At 51.0% G+C, this 17,602-nt stretch overlaps 1 protein-coding gene across 2 annotated transcripts in view; it reads left to right on the top strand.

Moving 5' to 3' along the window:
- Positions 1 to 7,778: 7,778 nt before the first annotated feature.
- Positions 7,779 to 17,602, top strand: part of ACLY (ATP citrate lyase) — a 42,772-nt gene continuing 32,948 nt past the window's right edge. For both annotated transcript variants that reach the window (XM_004434476.3, XM_014790670.2), the window contains exons 1-6: positions 7,779 to 7,913; positions 12,086 to 12,267; positions 13,455 to 13,577; positions 15,293 to 15,355; positions 15,838 to 16,028; positions 16,436 to 16,515. In XM_004434476.3, coding sequence (XP_004434533.1) covers positions 12,109 to 12,267; positions 13,455 to 13,577; positions 15,293 to 15,355; positions 15,838 to 16,028; positions 16,436 to 16,515 — 616 coding nt within the window. In that variant the 5' untranslated portion in view covers positions 7,779 to 7,913; positions 12,086 to 12,108. The remainder of the gene's footprint in view (positions 7,914 to 12,085; positions 12,268 to 13,454; positions 13,578 to 15,292; positions 15,356 to 15,837; positions 16,029 to 16,435; positions 16,516 to 17,602) is intronic.

Below are 17,602 nucleotides of genomic sequence, written 5' to 3'. Positions count from 1 at the left end.
AAAATAACATGGTCCCTTCCCTGAAAGTGTTCCGTGTTATCGATCAGATGCATAAGCAATAATGACTACTCAAAGTAATATTAAGTTATTCAAAGTCTCGTGTGCCTGTGAGGGAGATAAGGACAGAGTGGTGTGAGGCCCAGACAGGTGGATGATTCAGTCAGGGTCTGGGGTGGATTAGAGACAGCTTCACAGAAGGGATAACATTTGAGCTTAGAGGGAGTAGGATGGTGACCAGGAGACCTAAGTAGGGAAGGAGGTGAACAAAGGCCAGAGGTGTGTAAGTTCACAAGGTGTGTAAGGAGCAGCAGCCCCACGCACTGGAATGAAACTCATCCTGTTCTAGATTGTTAAGATAGGCACATAGGTGAGTTGAACACACTGCTGAAGTCACCAGCAGTTAATGGGAAAAAATCTCATGCAAAAAACAAAGACAAAAACAAAAACAACTTCCTGCAAAGAGGAAATCTATAGATTCAATGCAATCCCAATTAAAATCCCAGCAGACATTTTTTTTTAGTAATTGACAAGCTGATTCTAAAATTTATGTGGAAATGCAAAGGGCTTAGAAGAGCCAAAACAATTTTGAAAAAGAAGAACAAAAGAAACTTATGTTCTGCTTTCAAGACTTATTTTAAAGCTACAGTAATGGTATTAGCATAAAGATTGATACATTGATCAATAGAACAGAATAGAGAGCCCAGAAATAGATCCACACAAATACGATCAATTAATGTTGAACAAAGTTGCCAAGGAAATTCAATGGAGAAAGGATAATCTTTTCAACAAATGATGCTGGAACAACTGGATAGCCAGATGCCAAAACAAAACAAAACAAAACTTGACACTTGGCTCACACTATATACAAAAATTAACTCAAAAGAATTAAATATAAGAGGTAAAATTATAAAACTAGGGGAAAAAATAGTGAAAATAATAGGACACAAAAAGCATGAAAAAGAAAAAGTAAATTTGGGACCAGCCTGGTGGCATAGCAGTTAAGTTTGCATGCTCTGCTTCAGTGGCCCGGGGTTGGTCGGTTTCGATCCTGGGTGTGGACCTACTCACTGCTCATCAAGCCATGCTGAGGCGGTGTCCCACATAGAGGACTTAGCAGGACCTACAACTAGGATATACAACTATGTACTGGGGCTTTGGGGAGAAAAAAAAAAGAGGAAGATCGGCAAGAGATGTTAGCTCAGGGCCAATCTTCCTCAAAAAGAATAAATAAATAAAATAAAAAATAAATTGGACATCATCAAAATTAAAATCCTTTGTTCTTCAAAAGATACTGTTAAGAAAATTAAAAGGCAAACCACAGACTGGGACAAAATATTTGCAAAACATATATCTGACAAAGAACTTGAATCTATAATACATAAAAACCTCTTACAACTCTATAAGACAAATAAAAAGTGACCAATAGATTTGAACAGTTCTTCATCAAAGATATACAGATGGATAATTAGCACATGAAAAGATGCTAAACATCGTTAATCATTAGGAAAATACAAATTAAAAACCACAGTGAGGGCCGGCCCCGTGGCTTAGTGGTTAAGTGCAGCGCCCTGCTACTGGCGGCCCAGGTTCAGATCCCAGGCGCACACCGGCGCCGCTTCTCCGGCCATGCTGAGGCCACGTCCCACATACAGCAACTAGAAGGATGTGCAACTATGACATACAACTATCTACTGTGGCGTTGGGGAAAAAAAAAGGAGGAGGATTGGCAATAGATGTTAGCTCAGAGCCAGTCTTCCTCAGCAAAAAGAGGAGGATTAGCATGGATGTTAGCTCAGGGCTGATCTTCCTCACAAAAACAAAACAAAACACAGTGAGACACCACCTCACACCCACTAGAATGCTTAAAGGAAAACCACTGACCTTACCAGGTGTTGGCAAGGACGTTGAGCAACTGGAACTCTCCTATACTGCTGGTAGGAATGTAAAATGGTATAACCACTTTGGAAAACAGTTGGGCAGCTTCTTAAAAAGCTAAACATATGCTCACCATATGACCCAGCTGTTCCACTCCTAGGAATTTACCCAAGAGAAACCAAAGCTGTATACGGACATTCATAGCAGCTTTATTTCCAATAGCCCCAACTGGAAACATATCGGTTGACAGGTGAATGGATAAATAAATTGTAGTTTATCCGTATAATAACTACTCAGCAATAAAAAGGAAAGAACTAGTGATATATGCATAATATGGATAAATCTCAAAATAAGTGCTGAGTGAAAGAATTCAGACAAAAAAGACTATATGATTCCATTTATATAAAATTCTAGAAAATGGAAACAATCTATATTGCCCAAAAGCAAAACAATGCCTCTTGCAGGGCCAGCCCTGTGGCGCAGTGGTTAAGTGCGAGCGCTCTGCTTTGGTGGCCTGAGGGTCCGCAGGTTCAGATCCCGGGTGTGCACCGACGTACTGCTTGTCAAGCCATGCTGTGGCGGCATCCCATATAAAGTAGAGGAAGATGGGCATGGATGTTAGCTCAGGGCCAATCTTCCTCAGCAAAAAGAGGAGGATTGGCATTGTATGTTAGCTCAGGGCTGATCCTCCTCACACACATACACAAAAAAACAATGCCTCTTCAGAACATGGAGGTAGATGGGGGGATAGAGCATAGAGGAGTACAAGCAGACTTTTGGGAGTGAAGGATATGTTCACTATCTTGATTGTGGTAATGTTTTCATGGTATATATATGTGTTGAAACTCATCAGATTGTATACTTTCAATATGTACAGTTTATTGTATGTCAATTATATATCAACAAAGCTGTTTAAAAAATCCCAATAAAATAGCAATAATAGTGTGTGCTTTGGGGCAGTTTACAAAGCACTTTGTGATCTTCACGGCACCCTAGTGAGGCAGGGAGCCAGGCAGTATTTTCCTGGTTTCACAGATGAAACACTGAGGCTGAGAGAGATGACAGGATTTGCCCCAAGCCACAGCAGTAGGATATAGGTGGGCTGGACTGGGGTCCATGCCTTGGGCTGGATTGGTAGGGTAAAAAGCACTGGAATTGGATCCCAACCCGTCCCGGCCATTTACTAGCTGGGCTCCTCATGTTACCTTTTTATATCTTCTTTTACTGTGAAATAGAACATAGGTACAGAAACATACATAAAACATACACGTACAGTTTAATAAATGACTATAAGATGAACACCCACGTAATCATGACACAGGTAAGTCAAGAAACATTGCTGGGGGCGTGAGAGGTGGGGCCGGCCCAGTGGCGCAGCGGTTAAGTGCGCGCGCTCTGCTGCCATGGCCCGGGGTTCTGATCCTGGGCGTGCAGGACACAACGCTTGTCAAGCCATGCTGTGGTGGCGTCCCATATAAAGTAGAGGAAGATGGGCATGGATGTTAGCCCAGGGCCAGTCTTCCTCAGCAAAAAGAGGAGGATCGGCGACAGATATTAGCTCAGGGCTAATATTCCTCACAACAACAAAAAAGAAACATTGCCGGGCCAGCCCTGGCGGTCTAGTAGTTAAGGTCAGTGCGCTCTGCTTCAGCGGCCTGTGTTCAGGCCCGGTTCCACGGTGCAGACCTACACCACTTGTCTGTCAGTGGCCACTCTGTGGTGACAGCTCACATACAAAAAGGGGAAGATCGGCAGCGGATGTTAGCTCAGGCGAATCTTCCTCAGCAAAATAAAAGAAAAAACATATTGCCAACAGGAGGTTCTCTGTGAGGCCCCTCCCCAGTCACGACCCCATCCCTGCACCGCCACCCCTCCCCAGGTAACCACCACCTTCCCAGTTACCACCCTGGTGTGAGCCCCCATGTCTCCCTTGGATTACTGCAGTATCCTTCTAACTAGGTCTCCTTGTTCTACCCTTGCCTTCTTACCCCTTCCTTCTCAACACAACAGTCAGAATATTCCTTTTCAAATGCAAGTCAGATCATGTCATTCTATTCAAGACCCTGCAATGGTCCCTCATTCCACTCAGAATGAAAGCTGCCCTCGCCATCACTCCCTGTGCTCTAGCCACCTGGCCTCCTTACTGTTCCTTGAACAGGAAAACGCCAGACATGCTCCTTCCTTAGGGCCTTTGCTCTGGCTGTTCTCTCAGCCCCAGATGGCCTGAAATGCTCCTTCCCAGCCACTTAACTGACCCTCTCCCCTCCTTCATGTATTTGCTCAAATCTGTCCTTTGCGATGAGGCTTACCCTGACCACACTATTTAATACTGCAACTTACTTGCCCTCTCCCTCTCATTTGGGAATTCTTGATCCTCTACTCTGTTTTCTGGTTTCCACAGCACCACTTTCTTGGGCCTCAGTTTCCCCTGCATTTCCTTTGTAAAATAAGAGAATTGGATTAGGGGATTTCTGAGGTCTCTTTTGGTTCTGATGTTCTATGAATCTGTGATCAAGGAGCCCTGAATAAGCAGTATCTACGTTATGAGGGAGAGAGGTAAACACAATCCACGCTGGGGATGAGGCCTCCAAACATCCTAGGGTGAGGCACAGTCCTAAACTCTTAAGATTGGTGTCAGGGGAGAGACTTTGGCCCTGAAGGAGCCTGACAACTCTTATTTATACACCATGACCTCTGCTTCTGCCTGCCCCTGAGAGAATTCTCAAACACAGAACATGGCAAAGAGGGACAAGAGGCAAAAATAACAAACTCATTCAGAGATAAGGTTAAACATGTCAAGTAAAAGTCAAGGGTAAGTTATCTGTGTGGGGGAGGAGCTGTGCAGGTTCTGTCTTAGGACCGGAAGTGGTAAACTGCCTTCCTAGGGGAAGGCTTCCTGAAAGAGGAGGGAATTTCACAGGAACATACGTGGTGGGGAGGAGGCAGCGGCAGTTTTTAAGAGAGAGTGAGGGTAGAGTTGGGGGTGACTCTGGGAAGAGGCCAGCCAAGAGCTGATTGGTCTATCTGGAGACTATTTCTTGAGCACAGATGCTGGCTGTGGCCGCACCTCCCTGGGGAGCGTCCCCAGGACATGTGGACCCTTGGCTCCAATTGGAGGCTGGCCAGTGTTGGGCAAAAAGTAAGTGTTGCAGGAGTGAGAACCCTCCTGGTTCTTCGCAGGGCGGATCGCGATGGGTCTCTGCCATAAACCCCTGTCTCTGGCCGTCACAAGCAGAGAGGTGGGTTTAGAACTGCACACTCAGGTAGACCCTCCTCCTGGCTGCGTCTCCTCCCTCTTCCCCCCCGCCTCTATAGTTTCTTTCATTCACACGTTCATTCCAGCGTTTATTCAGTGGTGCATACAGTGAGTGCCTAATATGTGCCTGGCCCCATGCTAGGTACTGGGGATGCCAAAATGAACAAGGCACACTCTTGGATCTTGAGGAGCTCACAGTCAAATGGGGTAGACCCCTTGGATATGATTTTCTTCCCCTACTCCTCCCCTGTAGCAGGTTGCAGTGGACAGGACAGGAGACCTGGTGGCAGAGGGTCAGTTGTTCATCTGCACAACTGCTCAAGGGGTTGCTGTGAGCAGTATGCATTAGCACCCAGGCCTTTCACATAGTAGGCGCTCAATGAATATTAGCTAAAATGGATTATAATCTAGGAGGGAGTCATTAGGCAGTCTAAGCCTTCTGAAACTGAGGTAGCACGCCCAAAGCTGGATGCAGAGATGGTACCCATATCCTTCTGTGTCTGGTGACATGGACCTGTCCTCCAGCCCAGTCTAGAAGTGGAGGAAGGTGGTTCAAGTAGGAAAAACAAAAGAGTTTAGAGCTTTTAAGTCAGAGAACAGAAAGATGAGAAGATGGGGCCCAGACTGGTTACTTTAGGGCAGAGGAGCCTCTGTAGGGTCACGGTGGGGTAATGAGAGAGTCTTTCCTGGGAGAGTTGGGGGTTGGGGTACAGGCCTGGAACGGGACCACTGAGAAAACTGAAACATCTCAATGGTTAGCTGGCTCACGGACCCTCTGGCCTGTGCCTCTCCTCCCTCACTCCCTGGACAGTTTCTTTCTTGTTGCCCCTAACCAGAACTAGTCAAACTTGGGCCCAGCAATACCTAGATGGGGGACTTAATTACTCAGCAAATATTTATTGAGCATTTACTATGTACCAGGCCAGATTCAAAGTGCTGGAGACACACCAGTCGAAGAAAACAAAGATCCTTATCCTCATGTACATATGCAAGTATATCTGAAGGATAAATTGTTAGAAATGGAATTGATGGGGCAAAGGGCAGGTGCATTTTAAATTTTTATTGATATTGCCAAATTGACGTCAAAGAGTTTGTTATAGTTTATATTTTCCCGGATGCCTGTTTCTGGACGAGTGTGTCTTTCTAACTGGAAATTGCTGCATAAGTGATTCCTCCTGACTGCAGTCTTCCTGCTAGCCCAGGAAAAGCCTGAACTGCTGTCCCCCAAGGCCAGAAATGGAGTACCTTCTAGGACATGTTTTCTTTACCTACAGAGAGGTGACCCTTCTCCCAGATTTGTGCTGTTTGGGGATATTCTTGGTAGGGATGGAGCTCAATCCGTGTAGGGGTAGAAGACTCTCTAGGAGAGGAGAGAAGAGGTGAGGAGCTGCTATTTCAAAAGGATGCTTGTGAGGGAAGGGACCAGAAAGTGACATCATCAGGGATCACTTGGTTCAGGCATGGGCAGCAAGTTTAGCTGCCCCACTCCCGGCTACAACAGGACTAGGGGGAGGAAGGCTTGGGGAAATTTTTGTCCAGGAGAATGTTGAAACATTGTTGCAGTGTGAGTATGACCCTGGTGCTTGGCAGGGGCACAGGCATGCTGATTCTCTGCACCGTGGGTTGACCTCTTCACCTGAACTATCAGACCACAATTCTCCTTCCTGGAGTTAGACAGACCTACAGGACTGGGGTGGAGGTAGGAAAGCTCCAGAATGTCAAAGCAGTAAATGTATGTCCTGGTTTCCATGACTGTCTGATTTCAAATATTCTGCCCCTCAAGTTTACCAGCACCTATTAGACCGGGTGTCCCAGTTTTTGGTTTGGAAAATATAGTATGTCTCACAAGTAATGGAAAGGGAGCAGGCAGCAGTTCATTCATTCCAGTGTCTAAGCGTGGGATTGTGGGGAGGGCGCCGGGAGCAGAAGACAGGCAGAGATGGCCCCAGACCTGTGCTAGAATCTCCCATTGAATTCTCAGCTCCGTGCTGAGGTGAGCAGGTGAGTGGGCCAGAAGGCGTGTGAGGTGTGCCTGGCACTCTCCTAGCCCCACCTGCTCACCCCTTCCCCTTCCCTATCCCACATTGGGAGGTCTGATCTGATTTCTCGGCCTCGCCCCACCGGCTCAATGGAGACGGTTCAGGTGCAAATAGGAAGGCAGTCTGCCACGGCTGCTTAAAAAGCGGGTCTAAGCAACTGGTGGCCGATTTCAGGCAGCCAGGATGCGGACGTCAGTTTCTCCCAGAGGGAGAGAGGAAGGAGATTCCAGGTCCCCAAAGCAGCGCTACACACTGTTCGCCCAACCCCCCACCGCCCCAAAACCCCCATCAGAGTGGCAGGCCACCCAGCCTCTTAACAAATCAGGCCACGGCCCCCAGCCTCGAACATTCTCCTCCCGGCGTAGCCCAGCCCATCTCCCCACCGGAGGCCCCGCCCCGAACCCCGCCCCAGCCTTGCTGGCTCGGGAGAGGCGGTGCCCGCCCGCCGTCTGGGACGGACGCGCTAGTTGGACTACAAATCCCAGCAGCCCCTGGGTTCCGCCCCCCGGGGGCGGGGCTGTACCGAGCAGCGAATTGGGAGGAGCGCTGGCGCTCAGGCTAGGGAACGCGTGTGACCAATCGCGGGGCGGCTCGCGCCGTGTGCCGATGGGGGCGGGGAGTAGACCCCCGGGGCCCAGACAAAAGCGGGATCCGGGGAGGCTTCGGGAGGCTGGAGCGCTCCGGTAGTGGGCGGTGAGTCAGGTATTGTGGAGGGAGCGCCGCGCACAGACTTTCTCAGAGTGGTAAGTGGCGAGTGGCTGCTTTCGCGGGAGGGCCCCCACCCAGGAGCTTCCTGCCTCCCCCCCAACCCGGAACCATCTCCCCCGACGCGGGCTTGTTGCTCACGCCCCCTCCCTGCACCGGCTTGGAAGTTTTGGGGGGGGTCTTAGCTTTAGGTTAGCCTTCGCCCGGGACCTCGGCCGGTGGCCGCGTGTCGACTCCCCCCCTCCCCCCCTCCCGCCCCAGTTCCTGGGAGTTTGCACAGGGCTTGCCGCCGTGTCTTGCTTTTCTCTCCGCTGAATTGTATTTGCCCCATCCTGGCGCCCCTCACCCCTACCTGGGACCAGTCATCGGGCCATCTCTTGCCCCATCTGGGTCCCCCACCGGATACCGGGGCCGGGAAGTAGAGCAGTGGCCAAACTCGCCTCTCCAGCCTCTCACCAGCCAGGTTCAAGCCCTTCCTCTTAGCTCTGTGGGGGAGTCGACTGAGCCCCGCGGAAGTGGAGGGAGCTAGTCGTGCGGGCCACGCGGGCTGGGCTGTCCCAGGGTACCCGAGGCCTGGCCTCGCCGCGAAGACCTGGCCGTGGAACGGCGGCGCAAGAAGGACCCTCCTCGCTTTGGAGGTGCCGTCGGGGCCAGCCTTTAGGCGACAGATGGCTGGGGTGCCCGTCTCCCTCCCTACCCCTGCCGCTGCCGCTGAGCCTGGCTAAGCAAGGTCCTCAAGGAGCCTGAGGATGCTGCCGCCGCCCTCCTGTCGGGCCTGACAGAGGGCCAGTCCCAGCGCCTGCTGCCCTCTCCACTTGGCGGATGCCTTGCGGTACCAAGGAGTTCTGCCATTAGGTGGTCCCTGGCACTTTGCCTGGGAAGAGGATTTTGGAGAGGATGGTTGGTAGCAGTACATAACACACTGCGGTCGGTCAGCTCCCTCCTCTTGTCACCCTTTAACTTTGCTCTCTGTTTCAGCCAGCTCAGTTCCTTGCACTTCTGAAATGTGGGGTGAGGGACAGCTGGTAGACCCCAGCTGCCCAGAAGGGTAATTTTCACCTCTTAGCTTCTTAAACAGCTTGGGGGGCCGGTGATGGGAAGACCCCTCAGACACTGGGCAGTTGCTGTCTCCGCCCCCAATCTGACACTATGCTTGCTGCAATGGGGGACGCTCACAGAATTCTGCCTTTCTCCTTACTCCATGGATTGCCTGTCCTCTCAAAAAACCTCAATCCTACAGATACTAACCTTAAAATGAGTGCTTTTTGTCCTTCCCAGAGACAGACCCTAAGTAATATCCCCAGTGATTCCTGTCCACTGGCTGTGTCCCAGGGGTACGTTCCTGGGGAACAGGCTCCTTTTATTCAGCCTTCTCTGTGGGCTCCTTCTGCCCTCGGTGGCTGCTGTGGATGAACTCAATCCTGGGTCACTTAACCCTGTCTGTAAAAAAGACCCCATTCAGCTCATAAGATCCCTCCCTTGGAGTGTATGTGTGTGTTTTCATGTTCCTTGGCATGATGTCCCCCAAATGGTTTACACGTTTATCTGTTACTAGGTAACAGTTCCTGCGGCCCCAAAGTGGACCCCAGGGGTCTTAGCTGTGCCCTGAAACCATCTGTCACCAGTTTGACAGTACATTCAGTTCCTAGGGAGGCAGCCAAAGACTTTAGAGGGAGCTCCCCAAACCCAGATTGGTATACACTTTAAGCCCCTTTCTCACTAGAGCAAATATTCTTAACTGGTGGTTTGTGGACCATCAGATCAGAGTCACAGGTCAGCACCTTGAAATGATATGCACAGTTGGGTATGTGTACATTTTTCTGGGCTTTTCTTCAGATGCTCAAAAGAGTCTGAGACCTCAAATAAGTTAAGAGCCACTGCCCTAGAGAGACTTCAGAACCCCACTGAATAATTAAACTTATGATTTGTCTCCACCAAGTCCCCTCCCTGTGTTTATGAGCCTCCTTACCCTGCATTGGTGAATATGCAGAGGCCAGATTCCTTTATTCTGTCATATAAGGGCCTCCCCTTCTAAGCCAAAGTGCTCTAGTGGCAAATATGTCGTTTTGGTAAACTGGCAAATCTTTTCTATCCTGTATCATCTCCCTGTTGTATCTTCTCTCCCATCCTTCTTCCGAGGACCTTATGGAGATGAGCTCTTGGGTCTGAGATTTCATCTGGGGCTCAAGAAAATTGTGATTTTTTTTCCGCTGCAGAAGGTCCCTTTTCTCACCCTTGTCATTTCCAAAGTTGTGTCTTTGTTTTGGGAGGTGCCAGGTTTAGGAGTTTTTTGTTCTGGGAGTGTCTATCAGACTTCTCTCTGCTGGAGAGGCTTAGCTGAGGGGCTTCCTTCTTCCTGGAGTTTGTGATCACTTGTGCCTGATGTGTCTGAACTGCTGAGAGTGGTCAGAAGCTGCCTGCTCCTTTCTTTGCTTGATCTACCTTGGGCTACACTCTCTTTGGGAGAGGGGTTGGGGCAGGTGTACCCATCTGATTTCAGGACCAGTTTTTCTGGTCTGAGTTAAGAAGGTTGGGAAGTGGAGCTGGAGTGGGTGAGGGGCTGGAGGACTTTGGGGCCAGTGGGGCCAGTGGAGGCATCTCCTTTGGAGACTCATGTTGGGAAGGAGCTAGAAGTCATCCCAGGGGAAGGCCAGAAAAGGCAATATCTCCTTTGAGCCCCTTCCCAGCTACTTCACTTTGGGCCAGACACCAGACTGAATGTGCCCATTGTGCCCAGCTGGAGGCTAGCTGGGAGGCTGAGGGAGCCAGCCAAGCCAGGATTAGAACCTGAGCCCCAGTCTGGCCAACTGAGAGGGAGATGCAGAGTGGCCTCTGGAGTATTGGCCTTTCCTAAGCTGGGGATGGAGACCAGCCTTCCTGTGTGTATAAACTAGCCAGCTCCCTAACTCCACCCTCCTTTATTTGACTTTCCTCCCCCAGCAAATTAAACAACTTCAGTTCTTTGTGGGAGACACAAGAGTGACTTTTCCTGATCTGGCCAAGCTCTTGGCATGAATGACTTGGTTTCCTCCCCCTCCCCCATTCCTCTCCCCAGCTCTCCTGTCACTACCTGTCAGAGAAGGGTGTGTCAGGACAAAGCAGTGGGGAGGGAAGATGAAGAAATTGTCATCACAGACTCTTCTGTAAGGTGAAGGGGGGCATGGCCTTGTTCTTGGAGAAATGGTCTTTTCTCTCGGGCTGAGGTGTGCAGTTTTCTGGAGACTAGGAGTAAGAAGGTTTGGATTCAAGTCTTCGATCCCCTGCTAATTAGTTAGGCTTCTTGGGCAAGTTATCTTAACCCCTCCCAGCTTTTATTTCTCATCTAAGAAATAGGGTTCTGAATCTCGACATACCTCACAGTGCTCCCATAAGGTAAATTTCTGTATACATGTGACTGAGAATGCTTGCTGCCTCCTCCCTCAGCTCTGGCTCAGTTAAAAGTGACCACTACAGAGTGGTCCCCAGAGAGGCCTGTGTTTTGCTCTGAATTAGCAGCCAAGTGACTCAGTGGGGCGGGTGGTCTGACCCACTGAAGGTCACAGTTCCCCCGCCCCGTGTCTGCTCTGAACTCAGGGGTGAAAGTCTAGTGTCCTGGGAGAAATGAGCTTTGAGATGACTCTTCATCTTTGCTCCTGGGGGCTCGATCCTGCCTGAGGCTAAGAAAACTTGCTGGCCTGGCCCTCTGCCTGGTGGTTTATAAGTGTGTGAAATGGGGTGAGTCTGGATGGGGTAGATGAAACCTGTGGGGGGGGTAAGGCCGGCTTTGCACCATTCCAGCTGTGCTCCCCTCCAGTCATAGACCCAAAGGGTGTGTTTCAGTGTCTGTGTGCCCTCCTCGGGTGGAACAGCACTCAGGTTTGGGTCACATCACTAGGATTCCTGGTCTCCCCATCCAGCTGCCTTTGGCTCCAGGACGAATGTGGTTATGGGTGATCTGGTTTGCCTAGAGGGAGTAGAGACAGGGTTGAGGCCAGGAGTCCCAGGAGAAATGCCACCTTTGTTTTTCTCCATCTTCCCTCCCCCATCATTTCTTGATCCTCCTTCTCTGCTATCAAAAGTGCTGTTTGAGATCTCCCTTCCATCCTTCCTGCTGGGGCAGCTCTTCTTCTCCCTCTTGAGAAGGACTGAGATCTGTTTTACTGTCTGGGGGCAGCTAGGTGTGGGTCTCCATTTCCCTGCCTCTTCTGACCAGTTCCTCTTACCCCGACAGGTAGAGCAGGTCCCTCTGCAGCCATGTCAGCCAAGGCGATTTCAGAGCAGACGGGCAAAGAGCTCCTTTACAAGTACATTTGCACCACGTCGGCCATCCAGAACCGCTTCAAGTATGCCCGGGTCACCCCTGACACAGACTGGGGCCACCTGCTGCAGGACCACCCCTGGCTGCTCAGCCAGGTGAGCCCGCTCCCATCCTGAGCCCTTCTTCCAGGCCCAGAGTCCGAGGAGAGAAAGGGTCGGTCTGTTGGAGATGTCCAAGCGGGGCATGTGATGGCAGACTGCCTGTGTCAGTGGGCAATGGGCATGGGCTGGGCAGGGTTTTGTGTCCAGCTCTGGGCTCCGCATTTTGAGGCACCCTGGCATGGTAGGCAGAGCATGGAAGGGACAAAATGGAGTCCAATGCTCTGTCTATTAAGCATGTCACCTGGGGCAAGCCATTTCACCTCCCTGAGTTTTACATTCCCCAGCTGTCAGATGAGCATAACACTCACCCTATGAGCTGTAAAGATTAGCAAGAATGTCTGGAAAGCATTCAGTGTACTGCCTGGCGCTTGGTAGATGCTCAGTAAAAAGTGGGTATGTGCCCCTCCTCCCTCCAAAGTAGAGCATATCAGGAATGGGCCATGAGGAAGTGTGACATTGTACTTTGTGTAGCATGGCTGATGGCCCTGCAGAGGCCAGCCTGGATTAGAGGCTTCTCTCTTTGGATCCCTTCAGGGCCATTGTTGGGAAGGCTTGGGAAGCTTAGACATCTTTGGCAGATCCCAGAGAGCAGGCCTAGGACCAATGGTAGGGGTTTCAGAGATGCAAATTTCCGCCCACTGTGAGGCAACCCAACCACAAAGGAAGCTGCCTCCAGAGATAGTGAATTTCCTAGTGCTGGAGGTGTGTGAACAGTGGCTAGGGGCTGCTTGGATTTGTAGACAGGGTTCAAACACAGATGGGGTTGACCAGATGACCTCTAAGGTCCTTTGTCACCCCAAGCTTCTGTCTCTCTGTTTTTCCTCTTGGAACTCAGGCGCTGGTCCATGTTCTGAGGAGTTTACAGTTTAACGAATCTAAGATCCCACATAGGGATTGTAGGGGATCACTTATTCATTCAGCAGGTATTTGGTGAACACCTACTTTGTGCCAGGCCCCATCCTGGGCACGGATGGCTCTAGATTTCTGGTTGTCAAAAGATGTAGTCTGGGACAGGTGAAGAAGCTTCTAGGAGTTGACGCTGAAGGATGGGTGGGATCAGCTTTGGGAATGGAGTGTATGGGAAGCCACCCAGGCTCTCCTGTGTTTTGGGTCCCCAAACTATCACCTTTTAACGCTGCCCTCTCTTTCCTTGCTCTAAATACAAACTCCTCTTCTTCCAGAGCTTGGTGGTCAAGCCAGACCAGCTGATCAAACGGCGTGGAAAGCTGGGCCTAGTTGGGGTCAACCTTACTCTGGATGGGGTCAAGTCCTGGCTGAAGCCTCGGCTGGGACAGGAGGCCACAGTAAGTGTGGGTAGAGGGTCCGGGTGGATGTGCTGTGATAACAGAAGCAAACATGGTTGCCTCCAGCTCAGCTACCCTGTGAATCACCCCCGCAACTGGTCAGATTGCAGACTGGGAGAGGTGGGAGTCCTGCAGAGCTGACTTAGAAAGCAGGGCCGGTCGTGGTGCTCATTCCCAGCTCCCCCATCAGGAAATGGCAAGATGTGCTGCCAAAGGAACCCCAATACAATTTGAAAGCCAGGTGGCAATGGTCTGTTTCTTTAACGACAATCGTGGAGATGGGACTCTGAGGCCCATTCTGGGAACTCCTTTCTTTTCAGTTTCCAGAAAGTGTATGGTAGCTTGTCATGACATGCATACCTAAGAGGGTGGGTAAAAAAAGTTGAAGAAGAGAGATGCAGAATCATTTAGGCAGAAATGTTATTGGGCCAAGAACCTAGGATGAGACTGTTAATACTACTGAAGAATAAATTCACTTCTTGGCTTCTCCTGGCTAGATGATTAATTTCAACACTGTAGATGAGAGAGCTAAAGTGCAATATGGTTTAGGAAGGCTAAGAGATACTCAGAAATAAATTGCCTTTCCTTTTCTTCTCACTCCCAAAGGGAGCTGGAGACTGAAGGGAGGGAGTGGGCTGAGGCTTGGCTTAGACTGGGGAGGATGTGCCATCCACACCTGGCTGTGTCCCTCTGGGGTGACCGTGGACCAGAGGTGAAGTGTTCTCTTCCTTGGCTGCCCCGGAAGTAGGATGAAGATGGCGATGGAGCCGTCTTCCTCTCTTGTTGAGCTTCCTCAAATCAACTCTTCGTGTTAATTTCCCAGCTTGTGGCTCTCATGGATAAAGAGGGATCCTTGAAGTTGTCCATGGGCCTGGGGGTGGAGGGATCTTGACATTTATGCTTCCAGGCCTTTGGGGAGAGGACGGCAGGGTTGGGGATGGAGCAGTGTCCCCAGAGGTCCTCATGCTCCCTTTTCCTCAGCTGGCTGTTGGGAGGGAGATGTCAGGGACATCTGAGCTGGCAGCAGTGTCGGCCCCTGGCAGGAGCGGCTCATTACCTCTGATGGATCACTGTCTGGTCCCTGACTCAGCAATGACGCACAGGCGGGTGGGGGCTTCGGGACACGGTGGGATGAGGGCTATTTCACCTCGGCTGCCACCAGGGACCCAATCAAACTGATTAGCTCTGCAGGCCTGTTGTCCTCAGCCAGAAAAGTCTGTGCGGAAAAGTTTTCCCCGTCGAGCTCTCACCCCTGCCCCCAGTTCCCCATGCCGGGACTCGTGTCCTTGGGCTGGCTCTCCCTGCCTGAGCTGTGGGATAGATAGCCTTGATTTGTCTGAGCTTTTTAAGTTGTGCGGCGGCAGGGAGGGAGATGGTTCCTGATCTCTGCTTTTGGGGTTGGGGCAATGTGGCAGCTCATTTATCATCCTCCAGAGGAGGCAGAACAAGAATGTGCGAGATCAGTACATGTCGAAGTGTGGCTGGCACCAGGGCGAGCAGATGGAAGAGGGGCTCTCATGAGGACTTCTTTAGCTTAGGCGTCTGTCACCTCATTGCCTTGGTTTCTGGAACAATCTCTTTGCTGAGTGTTGTGGTAGTGCTTGGGTCCCACCTTTGATAGGAGCTTGAGGTAGAAGGAGCAGAGGGCGATCCCTCCTGCCCTGGGGGGCAAGATGCGCTGTCTGTCTAAGCTTTATCTTCCTTAATCTCCATAGGTTGGCAAGGCCAGAGGCTTCCTCAAGAACTTTCTGATCGAACCCTTTGTCCCCCACAGTCAGGTATGTGTGAGGTGGCTCCAAGCTGGATTTTCTCCCTCCTGGAACTTTGTGTTTGTCGACCCCAAAATGATGAGAGGAGAAATCAAGCTGCTGGAGAAAAGTCAAGGGACCAGAGTCTCTGACGTTGTGCTGAGGGTCTCAGGGTGCTACGGAGCAGGGAGTCCAGAGATGAAGAAAAGGGCTTAGTTTGCAGCAGGGAGGAATCTGGGCTGGTAACAGAGGGGACTTCCCAGTGCTGGGATGAGAAAGACTTGAAGGCAGGACCCCCTCCCCCAGATCAGGTCATGCTGGCTCAGCCTGGACTGTCACCCGGCAAGGCAGTGGCTTCTTTTCTCCTCTAGTCCCTGAGGGGAGGATGGTGAATAGGTCTCCCCTGGTGAGACCTGGGGAGACCTGGGTTTTAGAAATGAGACCACAAGAATTGGGCTCCTCATCCCCAGTTCAGTGCCCCTCACCTATGTGGTGCTCTCTTCCTCTGTAAGGCCGAGGAGTTCTACGTCTGCATCTATGCTACCCGAGAAGGGGACTACGTCCTGTTCCACCATGAGGGGGGCATGGATGTGGGTGATGTGGACGCCAAAGCCCAGAAACTGCTCGTCGGCGTGGACGAGAAGCTGAGTCCTGAGGACATCAAGAAACACCTGTTGGTTTACGCCCCTGAAGACAAGAAAGAGTTGAGTGAGAGGGATGGTAGGGAGGTGGCAGTGGGGGGACAGGGAAGGCTGACAGTCTCTGGGCACAGAGCAGGGAAAGCAGAGGGTGGAGGTGGGGAGCAGGCGGTAGGCACAGCCCTCCCTGTCCCAAGGAGGGGAGCTGGGGTCGGAGGGGAGGCTGGCTCTGACTGAAATATGCCGTCAGCGTCCCTCACCTCCTCGCCCTGTCTGTCTGGCACCTCCTCCTCTGGCTACATGCCTGACAGCTCCTTTCCACCCCGGTGGCTGAAGAGCCGTGTCCAGGGAGCAGGGTTTGCAGGAGAAAATGAGGGGTTGGCGGGGTGTCAGGATGTCAGGAAGTGGAGCTGTCAGTGGCAGAGAGATTGCTGCTCCCTGATGGACTGTCCTTCTCTCCCTCCCCCTTTAGCATTCTAGCCAGCTTTATCTCCGGCCTCTTCAATTTCTATGAGGATCTGTACTTCACCTACCTCGAGATCAACCCCCTTGGTAACTGGCTCTGCTGGTGGGATGGGGCAAGGGTCAGTTATAACAGGGTCCCAGTGCTTATCGTAACCTTGGCCTTCACTTTTGGGGGACCAGACCCCCACTTGTAGAATGGTGTGCAGAGAGCTCTCCAAGCTCATTGAGTGCAGGCTCCTGTTTCTGAGTTCTCAGAAGACAGTGATTATTCCTCTTTTTAACCAACTCCAGCTTCTTTTTTGGTCTTAATTGGTTCAGTGAGGGGAGTTCCTGGTTTTGATCTGACTGTGTACTCGGTGGCTGTTCCTGCCAGTGGGTTAGGCTGTTCTACCAGGAGCGGGGCTGCCTCTGCACTGGCCTGACCCTTCAGGCCCTTCTTTCCTCTCTGTGCCCTCGGAGGCCCCCCAGCCACTCCCCCTCCGGGAGCTGGTCAGTCATTGACCCCCAAGGCTGGGAAGACCTTGGTCCAAGCCTCTTGTGTCATGCTGTGAAGCAGGCAGGTGGCGTAAGCTGGCTCTGGCCAGGGCTTCTCAGGGCAAAGTCCTGATTCCAGATTCCAGCTGGGGCTGCAGCCCCTCTAATGGACCAGATGGTTCTATGCTAACTTAATTAGCTAAAGGGCTCTGGGGAAGAGGGAAGATGGCTATCCAGTGAAGCAGCAGTAAGTGAACCCTGCTGACTGGGGGCCCAGTGCACCCATGGCTTCCCACTCCCCCGACAATGAGGCTTCCCCTAGGCGGACCCTAGGAAACCCAAAGGTGCATACCTATCGAGGGTCTTCATAGCAGTCTGTACCTTAAACACTTTTTTTTGATGGCAGGGCCCTGGATGGGTGAATGGTTAGATATTTAAGGCTTGGAGTATAGCATTTTATAAAAATGTTTAAAAATTGCTATGGCAACTAAAACAGACTTCCCTTAGGTCAGGGAAGGGTAACTAGTCTTACAGGATTTGTTTTTCCTTTAAGAGGGGGGAAGCTGTGTCTCTATAAGGGCCATTCTGGTTTCTTGATGAGCTAGGGAATTATTAGGCCTGTGTGGGACCCCATGGGAGCAGTGTGGGGGGAAGTCTGTGGGGGTTTGGAGGTTGTTGGTCCCCTTTGCCTTGGGCTGGT

The sequence above is a fragment of the Ceratotherium simum genome, chromosome 16 (assembly GCF_057802395.1).
Source record: "Ceratotherium simum simum isolate JZ-2026a chromosome 16, ASM5780239v1, whole genome shotgun sequence".
Classification (NCBI taxonomy): domain Eukaryota; kingdom Metazoa; phylum Chordata; class Mammalia; order Perissodactyla; family Rhinocerotidae; genus Ceratotherium; species Ceratotherium simum.
The sequence above is the reverse complement of the archived record's forward strand: the minus strand, read 5'-3'. Positions and strand labels throughout refer to the sequence as shown.